The sequence below is a fragment of the Brachyistius frenatus genome, unplaced genomic scaffold (genome assembly GCF_029030835.1).
Source record: "Brachyistius frenatus isolate BFR_SWC_R1_liver_20210118 unplaced genomic scaffold, ASM2903083v1 Contig_2, whole genome shotgun sequence".
Lineage (NCBI taxonomy): Eukaryota > Metazoa > Chordata > Actinopteri > Embiotocidae > Brachyistius > Brachyistius frenatus.
The window spans coordinates 2,781,735-2,805,367 of record NW_027210601.1 but is presented as its reverse complement, the minus strand read 5'-3'; the positions used below and the strand labels follow the sequence as shown (position 1 = coordinate 2,805,367).

The 23,633-nt window shown below is 41.2% G+C and overlaps 2 protein-coding genes across 6 annotated transcripts in view; both read left to right on the top strand.

The window, feature by feature from the left end:
- The first annotated feature begins 206 nt into the window (after positions 1-206).
- Positions 207-11,190, top strand: rprd2a (regulation of nuclear pre-mRNA domain containing 2a). Its single transcript, XM_069693282.1, is given in 11 exon segments — positions 207-529; positions 531-669; positions 4,984-5,113; positions 5,365-5,516; positions 5,708-5,760; positions 5,869-5,995; positions 6,205-6,380; positions 6,978-7,323; positions 8,462-8,662; positions 8,939-9,121; positions 9,236-11,190. Coding segments are annotated over 11 exon segments (3,261 nt in total). The 5' UTR covers positions 207-463; the 3' UTR covers positions 10,924-11,190.
- A 2,952-nt stretch (positions 11,191-14,142) lies between these two features.
- The window catches only part of celf3a (cugbp, Elav-like family member 3a), a 31,603-nt gene continuing 22,112 nt past the window's right edge, over positions 14,143-23,633 (top strand). For 2 of the 5 annotated variants that reach the window (XM_069693356.1, XM_069693329.1), the window contains exons 1-4: positions 14,144-14,414; positions 17,330-17,901; positions 18,895-19,047; positions 20,799-20,881. In XM_069693356.1, coding sequence (XP_069549457.1) covers positions 18,903-19,047; positions 20,799-20,881 — 228 coding nt within the window. In that variant the 5' untranslated portion in view covers positions 14,144-14,414; positions 17,330-17,901; positions 18,895-18,902. Of the gene's footprint in view, positions 14,415-17,329; positions 17,902-18,894; positions 19,048-20,798; positions 20,882-23,633 lie in introns of all 5 variants that reach the window. The other 3 variants (XR_011310688.1, XM_069693340.1, XM_069693349.1) reach the window with 3 other exon arrangements.

Here is a 23,633-nt window from a genome sequence, read left to right as displayed (position 1 = left end):
TTGGAGTGGAGCAGTTTTAACATCGTTGTACTGCTACTTATATACTAAAAAGGAAAGAATACTTCTTAAAACACTACACATTCAGTTTCCCCTGTGTTACCAATTACAAGCAGCAGGTGGGGCTAACAAATGTGATCTTCCGTGACACTAGGTGGCGCCATAATAACGTCATGTGTGCGGAAGTGCTCTTCATCGCCGCACGAGCTACGAGTAAACAGACCACCAACAGGATGTCGTAAGTTTTAGCCTCCGAATGTTTATACCGTTAGTTTAGACGCAGAAGCCCGCAGTGGATAATTTACGAATAAAGGAAAAAAGGGGGACCGGAAAACAACATTACCGAACTTTTAAGGCTTTTAGTGGCGTCACGGTGGGAGCTGAGCGGCCGCGGAAATGCAACGATACCTGTCCGGCACGCTGAGCTAAGTGCTAGCCTCGGCTAACTTGGGCTCGGTGTCCGGGAATGGTGGAGCGCAGCGGCGCGAGCAGCTCCTCCGGACATGGCAGCGGGAGCCGCTCCCGGCGGCTCTCTGGAGTCGGCTTTAGACAGGAAGCTCCAGAGCTTGACCAACACGATGGACTCGATCCAGGGGCTATCGACGTGGTGCATCGACAACAAGAAGTACCACAGCCTGATTGTGCGACACTGGATGAAGTGCTTGAGGAAATGTAAGTTCGCGTTACCAACTGCTAATATGTGTGTGTGCGTGTGTGTGTGAACTCGTTTGGGCACAACTGTATTTTCACTGCCTTTGACTTACCGACACGAAGATGCATCGCAGCCCTCCGGGGGATGTTGTGGAGATGCAAAAAAAAAAACGCGCTCGTCGTTCACCTCGAAGCTGCACGATTTCCCGCTCGATAAGGATTTTTTTTTTTTTTTTTTTGTCTTTGCTAATGTAAAACAAACGCCGCCTCGTTTTGTTTACTGGATAAACATACGCGCTATCTGCGAAGTTTTTTTTTTTTTTTTTCGTTTTTCGATGTGGTGCCCGGTCAAAGTGCAGGTCAAACCGGATTTCCATCGGGGTAAAGTGTCCCCGAGCTCCACAGTCACACATAATGTGCATCAGTTCCCTTTTTATTTTGTGTGTGTGTGTGTGTGTACTTCAGTTGCTTAACACAATATTTGGGAAGCAGAACCAGCTTTTGCTATACTTTTGTGATCTTTTAATATTATTTTTAAGTTTAATATTTGTTTGGTGTTTGTTTAGTTTGATATTTATTTAAGTTTACGTTTTTCCAAATGCATCGTGAGTGGCATCACACGACGATTATTTTCATTGTTGATTAGTGTGTTTATTATTTTCTGTGTTAATCGAATGACTGTTTGAAAATGGTCGACCATGTGTTGCCTAAAACTTCAGATGCAGCCTAAATGATCTTATCTTGGCCCGACCAACAGTGCACACCCTTAAGATATTTCATGGAAGACCAAATACAATCATAATATTTGACATTTAATTTCACTAATCAATTAATTGTTTTATTATTATGCGTTAAGTCATGTTTTCAAACTCACAAACTCACTGACATGCGTATTATAATACTGGTTAATTTCTGGGTTACTTCGCAAAATATATTGAACGGAAACATGAAGGGCTGAATAGGTCTTCATCCAGGGCCCCTAGACGGGTAAATTTAAACGTGCAGCTACTTACTTGAGGTTGTTTGTTATGACCTGAGACTTGTCATCGAGTTCGAATAATAGTTTGAAACAGAGTTGATAAAATGCTTTGTGTTTTTTGTTTTTTTACTGATTGATTGATTAGTTAGTATCTTGTCAGTCCTGCATTTGCGCTCAGGTGAGGTCTTGGCTGCTGTCGTCGTCGTCTCTTGTTTGTCGTCCTGTGTCAGTGCCTCTGAGTATGTGTGAGCTTTGAGCAAGAGATGATGTGAGGACTGACCTTTTTAAAGTTGGTCTCTGGTCCTCTGCTGACAGACCCAGCGAGGCCTGTTTGGTGTGTGTATTCATTAACAGCAATAAGTTGTGCTGCCTTCTGAAATGCTGTCTTCTCGCTGGCCTTCGTGTCGTGGCTGTTTGAGTGTTGCATTAGCTTTTGTTACAATATCCCCAATATCTAATTCACTTGTAAACTTCCCTTCTCTGTGTTGTAAAGTCCATTAATAATGATATTTAAGGTGCCTAGTGTCGGGGTAATCATTGTCAGTGAATAAGCTGAAAACAAGGCACCGGGATCTTTAAAAGTCTTTAAAGCTGAAATAATACATAAGGCAATAAATATATTTTGTAAACTCATCACATGAATAAACATGATGCCCATCTGCTACAACGGCTTGGATTTTGCTTTTATTCAAGTAATTAAACAAGAAAGGAACATTTGAAAGTCACACTTTTGATAGCTAAGTAAGCATTTAGGTCATTTATTTAGGTGAAATACTTAACTTTTTCTACATGTGAGACAGTGCTGGTTTTCTTTGTCTTATATCACTGTAAATTCAATATTTTTGGGTTGATGTAACAAAATAAGTTGTCACCTTTTGTATGTGTAAAATTGTGATGGCCATTTTCCACAATATTGTCGGACAAAATTCACAGTTGACAGATGAATTGATAATGAATGAAATAGTTAGTGGCACATGTAGGGTCGACAATAATAGAGTTCAGTAACCTTGTGTTGGTGTTTAGCCGTAATCACTTTCCCTATGCGGATTTTTTTAATTTCCTGTTAGCTGTCAGCTGATTCCAGCAGTGATCTTTATTCATTTATTGTTTTTCTGTTATAATGGCAGCTTTATTGAGGAAGGTTGAATTCATAGAGCTTCCTGCCAACCTGGAGAGGTCTGTGTTTTTTAATCAATGGTCTAGACTTTAAATTAAATTAGATGAGTGGATAATAAATTAACCGATTATTTCTTTCTTCATTTGTATTCAATTATAATTTAACACTTTCACGTTTTGTGATCAATACAGGAAACAGTTTTTGATGTATTACTGTTTTGATGCTCCAAAATAATTTCAGTTTTTTTTTTTTCAATCTATCGAGGCTGGAGATCGCAGATGTCGGTTTTCTGTTAAACTTTTGCTTTACTTTCACACTTTATAAAAGTGGTGAATGTACCTGTCACAGTTATGACGTAATGCCCTTATAGTTTGAGCTGATTGCAGTCATTTTACACATTTGTTCGAATTGTTTCTATGCATTCGTACAGAAATAACGAAATGAAACTAACAGAAATATCATATTTTCATCTGTCATCGAGGTGTGACTGGCGTGCTTCTGGTGAGGTCATTTCGTTTCACTTTTTCCTGAAGCGGTTTGATTGCACATCAGTGGAGAATCAGCACCAGTAAATGTGGAGCAGTGGAGGTTGTGTGTGTGATTTGCAGCAAAAACTTGGTGGTCAACGTAAAATCAACAGAAAAAGATCGTTACGATATTAATCGTTATTATTTATACGACAATTCACGGTCATCTAAACTTTGCTGACCGTGGCAGCTCTTGCGGGGAAGGTTTTTAGCGTTTCAGAGGCGTGTTTGGGCTCAATCACGTCTTTCTGTTTGTGTTTATAACAGTTTGTTGTAAAATGTGTTGGTTGTCAGCAGGTTGACTGAGAACAGAATAGAGTCCTTGAATGCATTACACTTTTATCAGTTTTTGTTCTGCCGGCAAGATCACATTTTTAGTGGTCAGCGTATTCAAATGTCAGTTTACCTTGTAAAAATGTTTGGTGGGGACGGGGGAAAAAACATTCAGCTTAACAAATGAAACAACAGCATTTTGTTTGTCCCGCTGTTGTCACAGATTTCTTACTCCTGACGTTTGTGCTTTAAATACGAAATATTGCTTTAATCTGTTGAATTCTTGCGCGTCGATGGAAACTTTGAATGTATTATCTGTGAGTTGAAACCAGCTGCTTTGACGACATAATATTGGTCTTGTGTATATAAATGGTTGGTTATTATATCCTCTAAACTACTGAGGAAATTATGTCTGCAGCAGAGTTTCTAAAATCGTCAAGACCTTTGTCAGCTCCAGAGTGTTTAGTTTGATTCTTAGTTTTGCTCACTTATATTTTCGCTGAGATAAATGCATCATACAGTTGTCTTTTTGGGGAATTATAGAAACAGTTTTATGGGAAAAGGTGTCCTCAGTCGGTAAACTAGGACTGAACGTATTGATTTGGTGTCTGTATCACTACTTGGGGATCATGTTGGCACCGGTATTATATGAATTGAAATAATACCGTCTGTGTATAAACTATAAATAGGCTTTTATTGTGAGCTCTTGTTTGCATCACATAAATGTAAATAACAACAGAGCTTGTGATGATTGTGTGGCATCATGTTTCAAAGTCTGCTGTTGGTTAAATGTCATTTATAGCCACCGACTGCGTGCTCTCTCGTGGCCTTCTGATCGTTCTGGGTCTTTAATGAAACAAGTTCATTGGTGTAGACGAGAGGTTGGATCCATCTGCTCCGTTACGGCGGTGATATTCTAGGAAAAAAAAAGAGCTCTGTTATTGGTATCGGATCAATATCGGCAGATATAAAAATTCAATTATCTGAATCCGATTAGAACAGAAATAAAGTGGAACTGAGCATCTTTAATTGAGGATTAATGAGTTACAATGTTAATTCATTATTGGATATTGTCTGAGTGACTCGAATATGTTTTTCATTTGTTAAGTAAAAATGGACATTTTACATTTACAGCTTTGAAAATATTTTTATTTGCTTTATTTTCTTATTTAATAACATGAAAAAAAATCAACACATTCTTGTGTTTGGCTGCTGGTCAGACTAATCTGTGATCTGTTTCGATTATCGTAATGATGGTTAGACGTGATCAATAGTGGTCAGTTTGATGATTAATTGGTTGATAATAAGAATAGTTAATAGTTAATACATTCATATGTTAATCTTTTAATAGTTTTAAAAACTGTTGAAAGAGACGAGCCTCAGCAGGACACGTGCCTCCCCAGTAAAACTAACATCACTATCTGTCTTCCCTCCGACAGCCGATGCCTCACAGAGACTCAACATGCTGTACCTCGCCAACGACATCATCCAGAACTGTAAAAAGAAAAATGCCATTGTTTACCGTACGGCATTCGCTGAAGTGCTTCCGGACGCCCTCCTGCTGGTCAAGTAAGTAGTTTGTAGAGACGTGGTGTTACACGGCGGACAGCCAGATAGTCCTGACTTAGTGTTATGGCTATGTTTAATTATGTGTCCCCATTGTCCTTTTTTTGTTTCTTCCCCTTCTTTTGTCCTGGCATTTGTTTTGTTCAGTCGAAGGCGCGCCTCACACGTGAATAAAGCAGCTGTCATTATACCGAAGAGCATATTTCCTTTTGCGTCCGTTGTTCTTATTCCATTATCCCCTCGCCGTTCTGCAGCTATGAAGGTGACCCCAAGGTGATTAAATCAGTGGAGAGGATACTGTCCATCTGGGAGGAGAGGGATGTGTATTCAGGGACGCTCATTGGGGATCTTAGGAGTACCTTAGTCAAAGACGAGTCCCCCCCTGAGACACCTGTGGAGCAAAAAAGTAAGTGTTGATTATTTCATTTAAATATTTTATGAATATCTCATGTCCCTGGTGTCATTAGCTGCAGTGTGTTGTTATTTTATTCATGTCTACTTTTATTTTTATATAAAGCAGTTTTGTTTTTTATATCACTGGTATTTAGCTGTTCGATGCGACCTCTAATTTTTAATTTTAATTCTAATTTCCCAAAGCTCCAGTTGAGTGTAAAGCGGATCTACGGTCCAAGATCGTTGCTGAGTTTGTGGTGAGTACAATTGTAATCTTTGTACAAGCACAATCGCCCTCGTTTGAATTCTTTACGCAAATATCGCGTTGATCTGATGTTATGACTGTGAGCTCCCTCTGCTTTTAGCCCCAGGCGCTAATAGACCAACTGTCCAAGTACAAGAAATCTCTGGAGGAGGTTGACCTCAGAGAGAAACAGCTGGCAGCTATGAGGGTTGACATCTGCAGCTCTGATGCCCTCAAGAAACTCAAAGGTGCCCGCTCAAGTCATCTCTTACAGCCGTACTGTCTAACCTACTGCAACACACAGACAAGCTTTAAGATCAGCAAAGTTTTACCGTTTGTGTCTCTTTTTTCCTTCTTCTTCTTCTTCTTCTTCTTCTTCTTCTTCTTCTTCTTCTTCTTCTTCTTCTTCTTCTTCACAATCGCTCAAACTTTATTTCTACTTGTTTGGTTCTTGCAGATAAAGCAGGAGGGAAGAGGTTCTCCAGGGACTTTGAGGAAGGAAGTGCACAGCTACAGGAGTTTGTAAAGTTCTTTGACAAACAAAGCAAAATAGGACCTCCAGTCCTGGAGGCATTGAGCAACGCAGACATCTTCTATGAGATGCAGTACAAGGAGGTCAAGATTGTTGCTAACGTAAGTGACGGAGGGAATAACAGCCAGGTATTTGTTTAGTTCATATTTTAGTTCTCGTACACAAGGAAACCTAAGTCGGTCCCTCTGGGAATTGCCAACTTGGAGGAAGAGGAATAATTCATGTAAATTCAACCAATCTCCACGGTATGACAGTGCGGTTGTTTGCTGTTTTGTAAAATTCCCATGATTTCTCCACGTTAAAAGTACTCAAGCTCTGCTGAAGGCATTAAGGCACAAATTAAGCCTCTTCAAATACAACTTGCTTTATTAACAAAAATTACTCAACAGCTCCTCTTATTATCAAAACAAAGTAAACAAAACAGTGATGGCATTTACTGGAACTGTGGTCTGATTATGAAAATTAAGAACGTGTTAAATTACATGCTTCATACAAGCGAGATATTTCCCTTTGTTTTTGTGTTGAATTATTTTTTATTTAAAAAAACAAAACTTCTAGATGTTTTTATTCAACAGTTTCTACTCCTTTTCAAGTTTGTGGTTTTGAATTATAAGACGACCATAAAAGCAGCTGGTAGATTGTGTTTTGTTTTTGTTTTACATTTCATTAATTAAAACTCCATTACATCTCCTCACTAGGCCTACCAAACGTTTGCTAACCGGGTGTCCCACCTCAAGCGTAAGCTGGACTCCCTGAAGGCCACCTTACCAGACCTGGACGATTCCCCTATCCCCTCCCCCTCTGCAGACGCTCCATCTCCAACGGGCTCCGAGTCCCCTTTTCACGGTCTGGGACTGGCCCACCCCGATCCCGATCTTGATGGTTCGGCGATGGATGACGAGGCAGAGCCACCGGCACCGAGCCCCCTGTCCTCACCAGGAGGATCCCCCATAAACATAGATGTTCTCGGGGAGAATGACAATCGTGAAGTGGAGGACATGGAGCTCTCAGAGGAGGAAATGGACAATGGTGGTGGCATCATAGGTAAGGACGGGTCTTTGTGACCACACAGTGAGGTTTTTTTTTTAATACAATATTAAGATGACTTTTTCCGAAACGGGGTTGGATTTGTACGTCAGGGAGAGGCTAAAAAGTTTCTGCACATGGCTGTCACAGCTACACTGTAGCTGATGTGCACCCACTCAAAGGGAACTACGTGTCAGGGCATGTCCAGTAATGAGACGAAGCAAAATAGAAGTTATCTGAATGTAACTCCAGTTCTGTGAGAGTGTGAACAGCCCATTGTCACTCTGAATCATAACGGAGTGAAAGAATGTGTCAGCAGTTACTTAGATCACTAATCCAGCCTCAGGACTCCCTTTTTTTTTTTCTTAGCCATTCAAATGTGTTTTTGTTTTTTCTAGTGTACTAATACACAGTGCCTTTCAGCACTGTTAAAAACATGAAATAAACCACACAAAAAAAAAAAAGTAACACAAGTGGAACTAAGGATGAAAACTAAATAAAATAAAAAGGCATACGTTGTCTTGAATTGCAGACATGTGTGCCAGTGATGCTCTTGAAGTCTCAAGAATTTAAATTGAACTGTATGAATGTGATGTTGGGACATGAAATTTGGTCGTTATTGTCGTGACAAAAATGGCAGCTGCTGCACGCACACTTGTGTGTCCTGGGAAATGTCTGTCCAAAATAAATCGTACAACAAGTTTGACTTTTGTTTGGTTAACTTTTGTTGTTTGTGACACACACCTTCGCGACGCACTCAAACGGCCACTCTCAGGACGTGACCCACCAGTTGGGAACCACTCACTCAGATGGAGGCATTGTGCTCAATACAATACACCCCTCTCGGATTGTAGTTGTGACATCAACTGGTGAAATACAAAACCGACTCTTTTGGTTTGAATTTATAGTTCACTGTGGACGTCTTTTAACCCCGTCATGTAAATTATACATCTAGTTTCACAAGTCACGGCATTTTTTTATTTTTTTTATTTTTTTTTAAGAGGAACGTTTCTTGGGTAAAACTGTTGAGTAATCAATTAATGCGATTTCTCCTGCCCTCGAGAAAAATGTGACTGCATTCATCTGCGTCACCACATAGACTAGTTGCACATCCAAACTCTTGTCACTGCTTTCACTGCCATGTTTTCCTCCTCAGTTGAGAGGCAGATTGATTCCCCTCCCAGCCCAGAGGCGTCATCTCGAGTCCCCGCGGAGAGCGAGCCGTCGGTAGCAGCGGAGCCGCCCGTCACACAGGTCACGCCGCCTGCCGCCACCCCCGCAGCAGCTGGGGAAGGTGTGGCCATGAGTAAAATTGACTCCATCCTGAACAGTTTAAGCTCAGTCATGAAGAGCACGGGTGAGTTCTTGTGGCCACTCTTGACATCATAATACTTTTGCCTCTTGATGACTCCCTGACGCGCCACATATGTCATGATGTTCAACTCTTTCAAATTGAAATGAAGTGTACGTAGGCGAGAGTATGCTATTTGAAGTATTTATTATGCTCTGTGCTGAGGTCGAGTCTTTTGCTATGAAATACTAACATTGCAATACGTTGATTATATACGTTTTCTCAATGAGGAGTTACTGTGCTGATTTACTGTATAGGTGAGTGTCCCTCTCGGTCTTGCAGGGACATCAGTCGAGACTCCTCCCCCGGCTGCCCCGGCTAGCTCTTCAGTGAAGACCGCACCTGCTGCCCCTGCGGTCTCACGGGACGCCAGCTCGCTGCTCGACTTCCTCTCCGACGTGGACATGTGTCCTGCAGAGCTCCTCAGTGCTCTGTCCAAAGTCCAGGGTCCAGACAGCCGCGCAGGTGAGAATCAAAAAGACTTTTGCTTAGTTTCAAAACAAAAACGATCTCATTTCGTACAATCAGAGCTGCACACGTGATTAACATACATCTTGTGTTCTTCTTTTCAACACTCAGGCATCTCTTCTCTCCTGAGCAGTTCGGCTGCAAATGTCGACTCAGACTCCTCCAGTACAGGCAAGATCCCTCCTTCTCCCTCATCCACATCTGCATCAGCAGTACCCTCTCAGAGCCTGTCTCTCTCCTTTGTTGCACCTGTGCCTTCTTCGTCCAGCTCCACTGTAAAACAGAGCTCCAGCACACAACTCCCCCCTAAGACTTCAAACGCAGCCTCTGTCCTGGTCCAGGCTCTCCATAGAGACATGGATTTAATAACAGAACCGGAACCGTCATTGTCTTCTACAAGTTTAGAGTCTAAAATCCACAGCTTTCTGCAGGGCAACCCTGCTTTCAATACGTTTGACCTGGGTTTTTCTACAAACGCAGCTCCGGGTGGGGAGAGCGTCAGCCCCATAGCTGGCACAGACACGCAGGGCGGGACCCCGGTGCGGGACGAGGGCGGAGGCACCCCGACTCAAGATGAAATCATGGACAAGCCTGTAGCGGCCCCATTTGATTCCAACATAAACCTGTCATCTGTTGGTGAATCTGCGAAAGCAGCTCTTAATGCATACCAGAACAGCACCCAGCAGAACCCTAACAATCCCCCAAAGCAAGCTCGCACGCAGCCAGGTGTGGCTCAGAACGGGCAGGTCTACCAGCCGTACCCATACGGCAAACAGGGGATGTCGGAACATGGGATTACTGCTCCAGCTGCACATTACCAACACATATCTGTGCAAACGGGAGGGCCGGTGCCTGGAGAAAGAGCCCCAGGCGGTGCCAGTAGCACACAGACAGTTGAGGGCTTTCAAGGGGCGAGTGAAAGGAGTTGGTATGGTGAGACTTACCCCGAAGGGGGCTCTCAGCCACCCGGTGGCTATAATGCGAAGATGCCTGGAGGGGCTGTAGAAAACAAGACTTCAGGACTTTATCCATACCGAGCCGAGCAAGCTCGGGAACCTCAAGAGTTGATCTCCCAGCAGGGGGCCACCACATCCCCAAATTTCTTCAGAACCGCCCTTCCCCCTGTCCCACGGTTACCTCCACCTCCTCGTAGTTTTGACGCCCCTCCTTCCTTGACCAGCAGTACCATGATTCCTCCGGGGCAGCAGCCGGTTCCTGGCAGAGACACAGGGGACGTGATGGGGGCCAGAGTCGACAGTGTCATCAGTGGGATGGTGGTCCATGACCACCAACACAAGTCCTTGTTTCATTCAGATGATCCGGTGTTCGACATTGACCAACATCGCCTGCGACACCCTGAGGATTTACACCCTCCCTCAGACAGCCTGCGTTACCACGACGAGCTTCGGCAACGGGATCCCTACCACCACCCAGGAGATTTGTACTACAGGGCAGGCAGCCCTCCGCACCACTACCCCAGACTTCGAGGGCGCCTCACTCCCCCACTCTCGCCCTCAGAGGACCCGTACTTTTCCCACAACTACCAGCGGCAGAGCCCCCCTCGTCTGCACTTCACTCCAAGGAGACCACCTCCTCATCATGAAATCCGTCATCCCGGTCTGCGACCTCCACATCGGCCTCCCCACCCAGCGCACCACCCACACCCCAGAGGACCCCCATGTCCACCGTTTCCTCGTTTTCAAGGCCCTGACCCGAGGTTAAGAGGCAAACATCCTGGCCCGAGAGGCGGGGGTCCGAGATTCCCCCCGAAAAGACCATTTCTACCCCCACGGTTTTGACTGGACATGTAGTTTTGAGCCGTTTCCTTCACTGAAATGAAGAGAAACGGTGGATAAAAGTACAGATATTAAGTTGGGCATCAAAAGTTACACTGAAGAAGAATTAATTCAAAAGCTACGCGAAGAAAACTGCAAAAGGCAAAGAATGAAGGATGTTTAGAGGGCGCAGGAGGACGAGAGACAACACCGAGAAACATAAAGAACACGGAGGCTCTGAGAGGGCTGCTGAGCTGCGGAGTGAAGACAGAAGATTAAAGGAAATAAGAGGTGGATATATATAATTCACTTTTTGTGTTATATGTTCCAGTATTGCATTAAATATGGAATCGCGCGTCAGTTTGATATAGAGCGTGTGCATGGTATGAGTGCATGCATGCAGTCAAGTGTAAGTCAACTAGTCGCAAACCGTTTCTCTCTCTTCTTTTTATTTTTATTTTTTTTTTATCTCTCACCACCCCCACCCCGCCCACCCACCCAAGTTAAATCCGAAGATAGACATTTTTTTGCTAAGAAGGTACCAAAAGGATGTACTGTCATTTAGTTTTTCGGTGAGCAGTTTAGACTGCTTCTCTTCCATACCAGCGGTGTCCCAGTAGCTTTTGGTAAAACATCCATTTCCGTTTCTCTTTGGGTAGGACGAGGACGTGAGTGTATGTTATAGAGTTTCTGCTCCCTCTACAAAACACGCCAGCATATTTTGGGGCGAATTTTTCATTGATCCAACCACCCCCTCCACCCCGATTGATTTTATTTGTGAAGCGATGCTTAGTGCGCAAACAACCCTCCGGCGATAGTCTTACGTCTCGTTGAGTCCCTGGAAGGAGAGCGTCACAAGTCGAGATAAACGGGAGAGAGAGGTGTGACTTATATTTTGCAGCCTCCAACGCCGACGCGGAAGAAGTACATTTCACATTTCTGGAGAGGATGAAGATGGTCGCCTTCAGTTTCGTTTACTTGTACTGAATAATAAAATTCTGAGTTTGAAAATGTGTTGGTTTTTTTTCTTTCTTTTCTTTCCTGTGATCCTTGAACTCTACGTGCTCCTTTCCAGTGAGACTAAACTACGATTTATGGTTAATACCAAAGAAATTGGGTCTCAAAGAAAATGCAGATTAGACTACGGAAGTTAGAGCATTTTGTAAAGTTATGTTATTTCATTTGAGGTGATATTTTGTCACTGTTTTAATACTCACAAAAATAATTTGTAAAAAGGAATAACCAAAGTATCAGTTTCTAAAATAGGTTTTACCTCAATCTTCCGGAAAAGTAAAAGTTGTTACTCTCAAATAATGTAAAAAAAAAATAAATAAAAGCTCTTAACTTTAAGGTGCATTTACAGTATTTAAATGAGTAGCTGGTAAAATGCATTATGTGCTCGCTGTTCCTGCAAAGAAGACGTTGATATTTTAAAAGACAAAATTAAATAGAAGTCCTTAAAAAAAAATTCCGTGCGCTAAATAAATAGTCGCGTCTGTTTTATAAAATTAGGCTATCAAACTTGAGACAAGTGGTAAGATTAAGAAATGCACTTAATGAAGTAATGTTCACACTGAGGTTGTGTATTTTAACCTGTGTGTACATTCCTTGTTGAAAATTAGTGTTGTTGTTTTTTTATTGGTTGTTAAATCTCATGTTTTTAATGAGATTTCTTTAGTTAACAGCTGATTTTAAAGGTCGTATAGTTCAGTCAACTGTAGAAAACAGTGGAGTCTCAAATTGTCCCTGCTTGGTTTGCATTTACTTGTTAAATCTAACAGTTAGACAAATGTCTCATATTGACCTGGAAACAAAAATGGATTTGTACAAGCGATTGAAGAATGATATTTTCAGTGGAGTCCATTATTCTTAACTTATTCTCCACTGATTATGTTTTACTTTAAACAAGTTTTTTTTTTTATTTTTATTTATTTATTCATTGCAGTTTAAATTCTTAAAAGTTTAAGTCATCTCTTCCAGCAGATAAATCCTTCAGATCTAACAAGGCTGCAGTGCAAACATTGCTTTATTAATGTTGTCTTTTTGGGCCAACCTAGATTTTGTGCGTGTGTTGACTGTAGTAGAGGTTGTTTTTTTTTATTTTCCTTTGGGAAACAGGTTGTTGTTGTTGTTGTTCAGAAAGCTCCGCAAATATTCTCTTGAACATAAAAAGGGCAATACGAGGACCAAAATGATTTGAAGCTAAACTGACTCCACGCAGGGCTTTAATGTGAAGAAAATAAATGCTAATCAGAAAGATTAAGAAGGCAGTAATGCTTTTGCAAAACAAAACAAAAATGCAAAGTTTTGGAGTTGCTACGTTAATGAAAGTATACTCTAGTGTGTAATCTTCACAATCTATTGTAATGAGGAAGTAGGTCTTAAAACAAACCCATTTGTTAGTATGTCATGGTTAAAAAAAAAAAAAAAAAAGAAAAAAACCTTAATTGAGCCTTTTTGAACATATCGATCTGAATGAGCTTTTAACACTGATTAATCCGCGCGGTTAAAACCGGCCTTAGCGCAGATCCACTTTCATCAGCACGTGTTGCTCTTAGGACGATGAGTGTCTCGTAAATTTGAACGAGAAAAAAAAACAAAAACGTTTTGATCCTTGTCATGTAACAAAAAAAAAAAAAAAAAAACGTCAGAAATTGGTAAAACGTTAATCGACGTCCCGGACAAACTAATTAATGTGGAGTAATAATAGTCGAGCTGATAGAAAATAAATGTTCCTGTAAAAGTCGTGCAGGTGAACCGTGAGCCGTCGCCAGATGTCAGTAGATCTTTCCCGGATCACTTTCACTTTATTAGGTTGCTGCTTTGTCAGAGAAGGAGCAGCCATAAGCATGAAAACTTAAATAAACGACTAAATTATGCAACACGTGTCGACCTTCGTGCTGTAGACGTTTTCACTGATGTCGTTTACCGCGCCGGGTAGTGAAGTGCGCCATAATTCTTTAACGTGTGTGTGTGTTTGTGTGAGTGAGAAATCATGTTTATTGAATGTTGCACAAATATTTCTTTCCCTTGAATTTTAACCCATTTCCGTTTGTTTGTTTTTTTCTGTTTTTTTTTTTTTACCCCTCCCTCTTTCCTCCTGTTTTCCTCCTCGGGGATCCAGAGAGACACTTTGATGTGTCTGATGTGATGGAAACCTTTCCCACACGTTAACTGATGGAAGTGGGCGGGAGAGGAGGAGGAGGAGGAGGAGGGGGAGGAGGGGGTGAGGCTGTGGTGGCGCTCTCCTCTTTGAAATCTGCACCGCTCCCAGTGATGGGCTCTTCTCCACGGTCTCTTCTCAATGCTGTTTCACCACAGCAGCTCAGGGCGTTTTAATACATCAGAAACGAAGTGCCACCCGCAGGAAATCAAAACAATCAATACAGGCTGGGAGGAAATAAAATGTTCAAATTGTGTTTCTTTCCCCCCCCCCCCCCCCCCCTCTCTGTTTAGTGTTGTGTTTGAGAAGCAACAGTGGAGAGCAGCAAGGTTGGACAGAGAGGCCCTCCTGAGTGAGTACAACCAGGATTATGAATTGATGCTCTTTCTCCTCACACTGCTTTCAACAAACCTGAGTATTCATATATCTTCAATATGTCAAAATATGCATTGAATGCATGTTTTTTTTTTTTTTTTAAACAAATAAAATATCACTGTTTATATGAAAGCAAACACCGGTTTTGTTGTCTGTTTGTTTAATTCCAGTATCTTATAATTAGTCATGTCCTTCATGTCCTGTAGAAACCATTTATCCCCAAAAGGTCTCCCAAAGGCACTTTGTCAGATGATTCAACTGGATTTTAGATTTTATTTTATTGTTATCAATCTACCAAAGTAGAATTCAGTTGATATTAAAGTGTTCAAATCAACCAAATCTGGAGACTTTTTTTTTTTTTTCCACTGAAGAAGAAAATGTTCTTTATTGACAATGCAGGACTATTTTGTAATGCAGTGCATTTTTTTCACATTACTTTTGCTACACTAAAATATGTTTAGGCTTGCATCACTGTTAAAAGCACCAAAAAAAATATTAAGTCTACATAACCCCCCTAATGGCATCGGTTTGTCACCAGATGTCGTTGTTGGGTACATTCAGATATTTAAAAAAAAAAAAAGCTGCCACACATCGTGAAAATAACACAAATCACGTTCCTGAAACCGTTTTTTTTTGTTGTTGTTGTTGTTTCTTTTGTTTTTTTTTGTATCAGTGATTTATGGGCTAACTGATCAACGTCAGATGAATAGAGTCTTTGCCACGCCTGCTCTATGAGCTTATACTGGGGTTGAAGGGCGGAAGGCCGATAGGATTTAGTGACTGATGGCAGATGGCAGTCTTAACAGTAGCCGAGGAGATGTTCTGCTGGTGGAAATAAAGGAATTAATGGTGAGGCCGCAGAGAGATCTGCGCGCGGAGGTTTGCTCCGAATAAAAATTACAACGTCGCTGCCATATAAACCGAGCAAGTCCAGATCGTGACTCCTTTGAAGTGTCGCCCTTGTGCGCATGTCGGGTGTGTGCAGCCTGCTGTCATGTGGGCTCATTGTTTACATGCTGCCGAGATTTCAGAGAGGGCGTGTATGTGTGTGTGTGTGTGTGTGTGTGTCTGTCCTGTGAAATAGGTCCCTGCATTTACGAACGCACTTGTGGAAATAATGTTTTTCTCCCCACTCAGACAGGTTATGTTGTATCTCTGTTAATGTGACATGATTTGAGTAGATACGTTTCAGGACCATGGCCAGCTCCACGGCGAGAACAAAAGGCGGATTTGCGGCTCTTGATGTCAGGGACTATCTGCTTTTTACTGTCCACATGAAAAACGAAAACCCCTCAGAGCAAACACCTGCTGCCTTCTTCATTCTATTTTCCTCTCTGTTTTGAGGAAAAGGCCTCCCTTGACACTGAGCTGCCTCATGTATAAATTACCTAACATATTCTTGGCTGTATGCCTTCATCCAAAGGGCATTTTCCCGCATGATTTTAATGTCTATGTGCAGTCTGTATAGTACTATACTTTACAGACCTAACTATTTGGCCACGAGTGTGGGCTTTGCATGTTTTCCCCCTGGTTGCTCTGGTTTCTGGACATCAGTTTGGTGAATTAGTGACTCCATCCATCCATTTTCTTCTGCCTATCTGAGGTCAGTTCATGGTGGCACCAGGTTGAGCACATTAGCCCAGATTTACCTCTCCAATATTTTGCAGCTCTTCCTCCCAAAGCATTCTCAGGCCAGATGATACATATAATCCCCCCAGCGTGTTCTGGGTCTACACGCTGATTTTATTTTCTCACCTGGTGAAATAACAAAAAATGTAGTCATCAATTCCAGAGCAGAACCCAGAATTGGGGATTTTTAAAAAAAATAATTTTTTAATCTATTTCCCCAGGTGAATAAAAAAAAACAGTTGAGATAAAAATCTGTTTTTCCATGATGACCTGGCCAAAAGGACAGCGAAGTTAGACGTAAACTGCACGTTAATTACATACAATATAATACAAAACATTGTAATACAAACATACATCACAAGCATTACAAGTTTTACAAGACAAGAGCTTGAATGTACAAAGAATGCATCACAAAACTAATAATAATTTGAGGAGGAACAGTTTATACTAAAAGCTGTTGTTAGCTTTTCTGGTTAGAGAGATTAGAAAGGCTATTGAGTCAAGCCATTGGTTATGCAATCAACTGTCGACGTGTGTCTGTAGAAACATTATGTTGTCGGACTGAGGATGTGTCCATGATGTTCCTCTTGGCTAATGTGAGGTGGGATTGGCTTCAGCCTTTGTAGACACTGCACTGGATAAGTGGATAAATGTGCATTTATAGCCTTCATGCAAGCAAATATGACAATTTTCATTTAGGTCATGCAGGTCTATAAGCATTAAATGCCACAAATGGCTGCTGAACTTAGCCATTCAGGACAATACCAGATATAACAGTTGTTTAGTAGGGTATTTAAGATGTTTATTATCACTCTGTTTATGCAAATACAGTCATGTGAAATGCTTTGGCTATGAGGCTCCATTACAGAACAAATTAAGAAAATAAAATGCAATAAAAAAAAAAATTCCCCCCCCCCCCAGCGTGTTCTGGGTCTACACGCTGATTTTATTTTCTCACCTGGTGAAATAACAAAAAATGTAGTCATCAATTCCAGAGCAGAACCCAGAATTAATAGAATATATTAACACAATTTAATTATATTTACAAGATTTTATAAAAATTGATATCCATAGATAGAAAATGAAAATGAATGAAATACCAACTGGAATAAGGAAAATCAATGAAGCAAAAATAGTAATCCTAATAAGCGTTAATGACAAATCATAAAAACCCACCCGGCAGTCTTTGCATTCATATATGTGTTATGCTTTGGCTTTTCTCTCCTCCCCCCCCCCCCCCTTTCGTCTTTCTCCGGCTGTCAGAGGACTGGTATTTTAGTGATGGTCCCTAGCGGCAGACATCACGGCTCATACAGCCCAGGGGAGGGATGGAGCTGAGATGGACAGGGAGGGAGACACCGGCTTACGACGTCAAAGGAGTACAGACACACACACACTGGGAGAGGGAGAGGAGAGGAGAGGACGGCCAGCCAGACTGCCAATTCCCTACGGTCTACCGAAGGAAGCCTAAATATTCATCTACCATAACACTCTCTGTTTAGCCAAGCCAGTAAGAGATTTGTTTATTTTTTTATATAGCAGATTCATTCGGGAAAAAAAAAAAAAAAAAAAAATCGGAGCATCTGTCAGGAAAGAGCAGGGGGGTAAACAACAAGCCGATCTGGAAAAGCACGCTCATGCCGAATAAAGGACCGTCGCTGGATGTTACTTGGGTTATTTTAGGTGGGGGGCAGGCCTAACTTGTTACGGGATTAAAAGAGGCTCTGACAGACAAATTAACTGAGTAATTTAGGTTTAATAACTAAATAACAGCGAGTGGAAGAAGAAAGGCATCCAGTGATCGCGCCGATTCTTTGCCACGTACAGCACCACAGGTATTTTTTTTTTATATATATATATATATATATATTTTTTTTTAACTCTTTGTTGTTCTGTGATTTTAGTTGTTTTTGGTCTGATGTGTAAAATCCTGTGCAGGTCATTGTTGTTGTCACCGCTGTCTTGACAAAGAGAGCGCAGGTCTCCAGCTGTGATGACAGACACACTGTCATGTTTCTGTGGGGGCTCGATCACAGGCGGCCTGTAGACACGAATTCAGTGCGAGGAAACATTGTGTTTACTATTATTTACTACATCCGACGTCGGATTTTTGTTCTTAATTTAATGTTATGCGAGGACAATATATCTCAGCTCTGTAGCCCAAAATAATGTGTAATGATCCATAATGTCCACGAGATGCCAAAAATATGAAAGTTACGAGATTATAACTTCATGTTGGTAATTAATATACATAAATGAATGTTTTGTGGGTGTATTTTATGGAATTAAAACTCAAAATGGTGGCTCCAGTAGTTGTAAGTATGTCAAAAAAAAGATGTGTAATTGCATGCAGTCCATTATGTCTATAGGATTTATAGCTCTTTTAGATATTACTGCGTATCTATGACAACAACCGTGAGTTCATACTGGTGTTAGGTTACTTTAAAAGCATTTTCATTTATATTTATATTACTATAAATACAATAATCTATGCAACAATCAAACTGTTATGTGTTTTATTGTGTCATCTGTACATACTGCTGACATCTACTGTAGTATTTGGACGACCATGTCTCTAAGGGTGTAGAAACTATTATTTCTGCCTCCCATTTCCACTGAACGCTCCCATCTGCACTTCTATCCTCGGCCTCCTGTTTGCACCTCCTGTGCAGTGTGAGTTTAAGCCTGCAGGCTCCTGTCTGCTCCTCCTGACCGCCTCCATCTCTCTCTCTGTGTGTGTGTGTGTGTGTGTGTGTGTGTGTGTGTGTGTGTGTGTGTGTGTGTGTGTGTGTGTGTGTGTGTGTGTGTGTGTTATTATTCCTACCCAGACTTCTAAATGAAGGAGCCTGACGCAATCAAGCTCTTTATCGGGCAGATACCCCGAAACCTGGAGGAGAAGGACTTGAAGCCCATCTTCGAGCAGTTTGGCAAGATCTATGAGTTGACGGTGATAAAGGACAAATATACAGGGATGCACAAAGGTAGGACCAAGAAATCTCAGGGAGCACAGTATGGGGAATAATGTTGATTTTGAATGTGTTAGAGTTGTGGAAAGACAGTTTCTCCTCTGTATCCTCCAGCTAATTGAATTTCCAATAAATGTGGGTGAGGTTGAATGATTCGTTATTGAGCTGATGTCCCTTTGGTGCATTTTAAAGACCCCCGAGAGGCTAAACACCCAGTGTACCATTGATCTAAAGAGGAAATCTGACCGACATTTGGATGAAAGTTTATGTCCTTACTTTGGCTGTAGATTCTGGTTAGTATCCTCATATGGGGAAAAAAAAAAAATTCTTCAGTTCAACTGACCTCTATGAAAATTGATTTGTTTAGGTCAAAGAAAAACATATTTTTCAAATTTGGCCAAATACTTTATTTTGATTGAAATGTATTTGTTTATTTTTAATATATGACCACATATGAGTGTTTAATATTGTGTTTTCATGCTGCTATGCTTTGTAAGCTTTGCCCTGTTCATTAAGAGCAGTTTCAATTCAGTGTCCAGACTCAGGACAAGAGAAAGAGACACAGACAGTTACCACTAACTCTTGGGTTAAAGGCCAATACACTCTTTAACTATAATCCATCTACTATATTCAGATTGATCGGTGAAATAATTGACTGTATAATAACAATGGACATTTAGACACATCTGGAATATTATTGAACACAATGAGTATGTTGCCCCAGGGCATGCTGGCACCTCAAAATGCTACAATATATATTCAAAAATACAATATTTACTCTTGATATTAACTCTTGGCTTTGGTCAAACTCTAGAATTTAAATTCATAGACCACAAGAGTGCAGAAATAATCCCAGATTGTTTGAATTATGTATATACAGTATAGAGAATGAGCTGCGTTGTTGTACTTTTTACAGTGTAAAATGCTGCACAGAAAGCTAGCTGTCTGACATCAATCCCAGAACAAATATTTTGTCAGTCAATAATTTGTTTCACGTGGCGGTATCAATCAGTTTGAAAGTGTTGGTGCCACCCACTGCTACTACTCTTCGTCACATGCTAAACAGGCCTATCTTACTTTCGAAGCAACACGTTCAAGATCCTGTGTGACAGATGGACTGAAGCTGCTGAAAGTGATCGAAGCAAAACAACGATCCTTGGTGTCATTCCTAATGCAAATCTAAGCAAGGAAAATAAAGGCTTTCATAAAGCCACATAAACCGTCAGTCATTTGGGAGACGTATGGGCCAGGTGGTGTCACTCCTCTAACACCTATAACACCTATTCTGCATACATTTACATATTCATGATCCGTGGGAGCCCTAAAGGTTAATGAAGGCCTCTCTCCATTATGTGGGACTGCATACATTTTGCTGGAACAGCGTGATATTAAATACTCATTCAGACTGTTTGTGTCTGAGTAGTCTCCAGGTATTATGATTTAATAATTCCATAGAAGTCTGCTGCTACTGGGAGGACTACTTAACAAAATGACAGTTGTTCATCGCGGTCTAATTTAAGGTGGGAGGCATTTTTGGAGAATTTTCTGACCCAGAAATGTTGTCAGTTTTAATTCATGTTCCTAAAAGCAAACCACATATATCAAAAGGCACATTTATAATCTGGCAGTAATGTTTCTGTCTGCATGCCTTTAGGCCAGATACAATAACATGCCTCAGCCAAAGCTGGTATTATATTTAGCATATGTGTCTGACATTAAAAATGCACTCACAGTTTGCTGATCTTCTACTGCCTGTCTGTCTCCAGGATGTGCCTTTCTGACATATTGTGCACGTGAGTCCGCCCTCAAAGCCCAGAATGCACTGCACGAGCAGAAGACACTACCAGGGGTGAGTGTCGTTGTCTTTATGAGTCCTCAGCAGCTCACACAAAGGGAACAGAATAACTGCCATGCCTGGCTGTCTACACACAGACACACATGGACACACTGTGACACGGGAAAATTAACCAAGTTTGACATGTGGGGTTGACTTCCCCCTTTAGCTGATATGCACCAATAAAGGTCACAGGCTGCTCTCCCTCTTATGTTTCATATGTGATGCATCCAGACATATCCATCCAGTTAAGGCATGAGTCATCTCGCTACATGTCACGGGTCGAAAGAGACAGCTACGAGGCTCGCTGCTGGAGTGACTTTGCCAGTTCTTATTCTCTTTGATGTTTCTCTTCCTTTCTGTGTCTCTGTCTTTCTCTCTCTCCTCCGCCTCCTCCTCTTCTCTCCTCTCTTCCCATCCATCTTTCCCTCTGAATCCTAATCAAAGTTAAACCTAGCTTTATTAGCATAGCCAGGCAGCAGGTGTGCTGCCAAATGACATTTCTAGAGCTAAATATGACATGACAGCCGCGTCTCTATAATAACCGACTATATGGGAGACAAGGCGACAAGGCGACAAGGCAAGGAATTACTGAGACAGAGTGTGCTCCCAGACTTGGCGCTGCTTCCTCTTTTACAACAAGGCTTTACCCCTGTTTCCTTTTGGTTATTTTTGTTGAACTCTACATCACTCACTTCTTTTTTTGTTTTGTTTTTTGTTTTTTTTGTCACCCTCTCCAGAATGGCAGCTTGTGACTAGTTTGGAGGGTAGAAATAAGAAGCAGGTGAACAATGTAGGGCTGCAGCTCAGGATTATTTTTTGGGATCGATTAACTGTTTAGTTTGAAAATAGAGAAATATGCCAATAGCAAGTTCACAGAATCCAAAATAATGCAGTGAAATTGCTTGTTTTTGTCCTACTAATAGTCAAAAAAACAAATATAGCCAAGTGAATTTCACAGAACACATTTAAGAAAGCAAGAACCAACAAATTTTTTTTGACCTTTTGTTCTATTAATCTTGTTGATAGTTGGAAAATCAATCGATGAATAATTTCTCTCATTCCATCTTAAGTGTGAAGTTTAGCTGCTTTTCTTTGTTTTACGCGGTTATAACAGCATTATCTTTCAAGTTGTATGTTTTGGTAGCACAAAATAAGACTTTTGGGGAAATTATTATGGACATTTTATAGTCACAACATTTAAATAATTTATAAAGTAACCGTTAACTGAGACTCTAAAGCAGATACAAGGTCCGACCATCACATTTTTCCGATATCTTGATTTTTCCTTAAGAATGATATGATTTTTAAAATTGTTGGCATTTAAACTTCTGTTAATCGACTAATTGTTTCAGCACTTGTACGTTATTGTAACGGAAGACGTGGAGTTACCTGGGACGTAGAAACAGTGTGAAGGCTGGTATTAAGGTGGCAACAAAAGAAAATTCCCATTGTTAGCGTGACAGAAGCGTGACCTTCTTGACCTCTTGTCGGGGATCAGCAGGGCCCAGTGCCCCATGCTAAACCCCTCTCCCTGCTGGGTTTGTACTCTAGCGGCTCTCCTCCTCACAACCTCTTACCTCTAAGCCATTTGGAACAAGCTAAACCCTGCCGTGTTCTCCCAATCCTTCTCTACCCTGCCCCCTCCCCTGCCAAAAGAACGAAAACCATCTTATTAGCTCCATGCACGCCCACACGGACAAGATCTGCTTCCCACCCCTGCCACCAGCTGTGGTGTAATTGTCATCTAATTGCACCTGCACTGCCAAAGAATAATTAACTTTGGCATCTCATGGCCAGAGAGATACAAAAGAAATAACATGATAGCAATTATAGGCCTGAGAAGAGAGAGCTTAAATGAAAGCACACCTGAATATAGAGAAAGATGAAAGATGTCATTAACAGACAGCTCTGCTTTTTTTTTTTTTTCTTTTTTTTTTTTTAAGTGTTTCTCCTTTCTGGGGAGAAAGAGTCGATCTTTACAGCTTTTTTTTTTTTTTTTTTTTTATCTGCTTGCTAACAATGGCAAAAGAAGGAAAGAGAAAGAAGTCAGGCAGGGGCGAACAGATGGTTGTATCAGAGTGGCACCTGGCCTTGTGTTTAATTTCAGGTGAGAGAGTCCGTCTCGAAGTGAGAGGGGGAGGAAGAGTGTCAAAAGCACATTCAGCTGATAGCGAGGAAGGAAAGTGAGAGAATGGCGGTGTCAGGAAGGAGAGGGAAAATACGGCAGGTGCAATAAAAGTCTGATTCAGATTCACTCTGAGCGTGGAAATGGAGGTTCGGAGCAGAAACGTTTGTCTTCCTGAGTGCGACTCTCTCTTACCCACTTGGACGTCTTGTACTCTTGTCCCCTCTGTTCTTATCGCTTTATCTCTGTACTGTCTCAGGCCATTTGTCTGGCCCAGTCAGCTGTTGTCAGGCTCCTAGAGACAATAACATCCACATTATGGCACATTAAACCAGGCCATTTAACAAAGCTCCAAAACCGAACTTACATTTCAGTGACTTTTGATAAATACGTGTTAAATAAGGTCATTAGAGCTGAAATGAATCGACATAATTGAAAATGAATCAGCAGTATTTTCACAATCCATTAACGTGCAAGTCATTTCTCAAGAAAAACTGGCAAATATTCACAGGTTTCTGCATCTTATATGAACATATTTTGTGGTTTTTATATGCTATATTTAGGTTTTTTGGAATATTAGTCAGACAAATTATTTTAAGATGTGACAATGGGAAGTTGTGATTAATCATGACTATAATC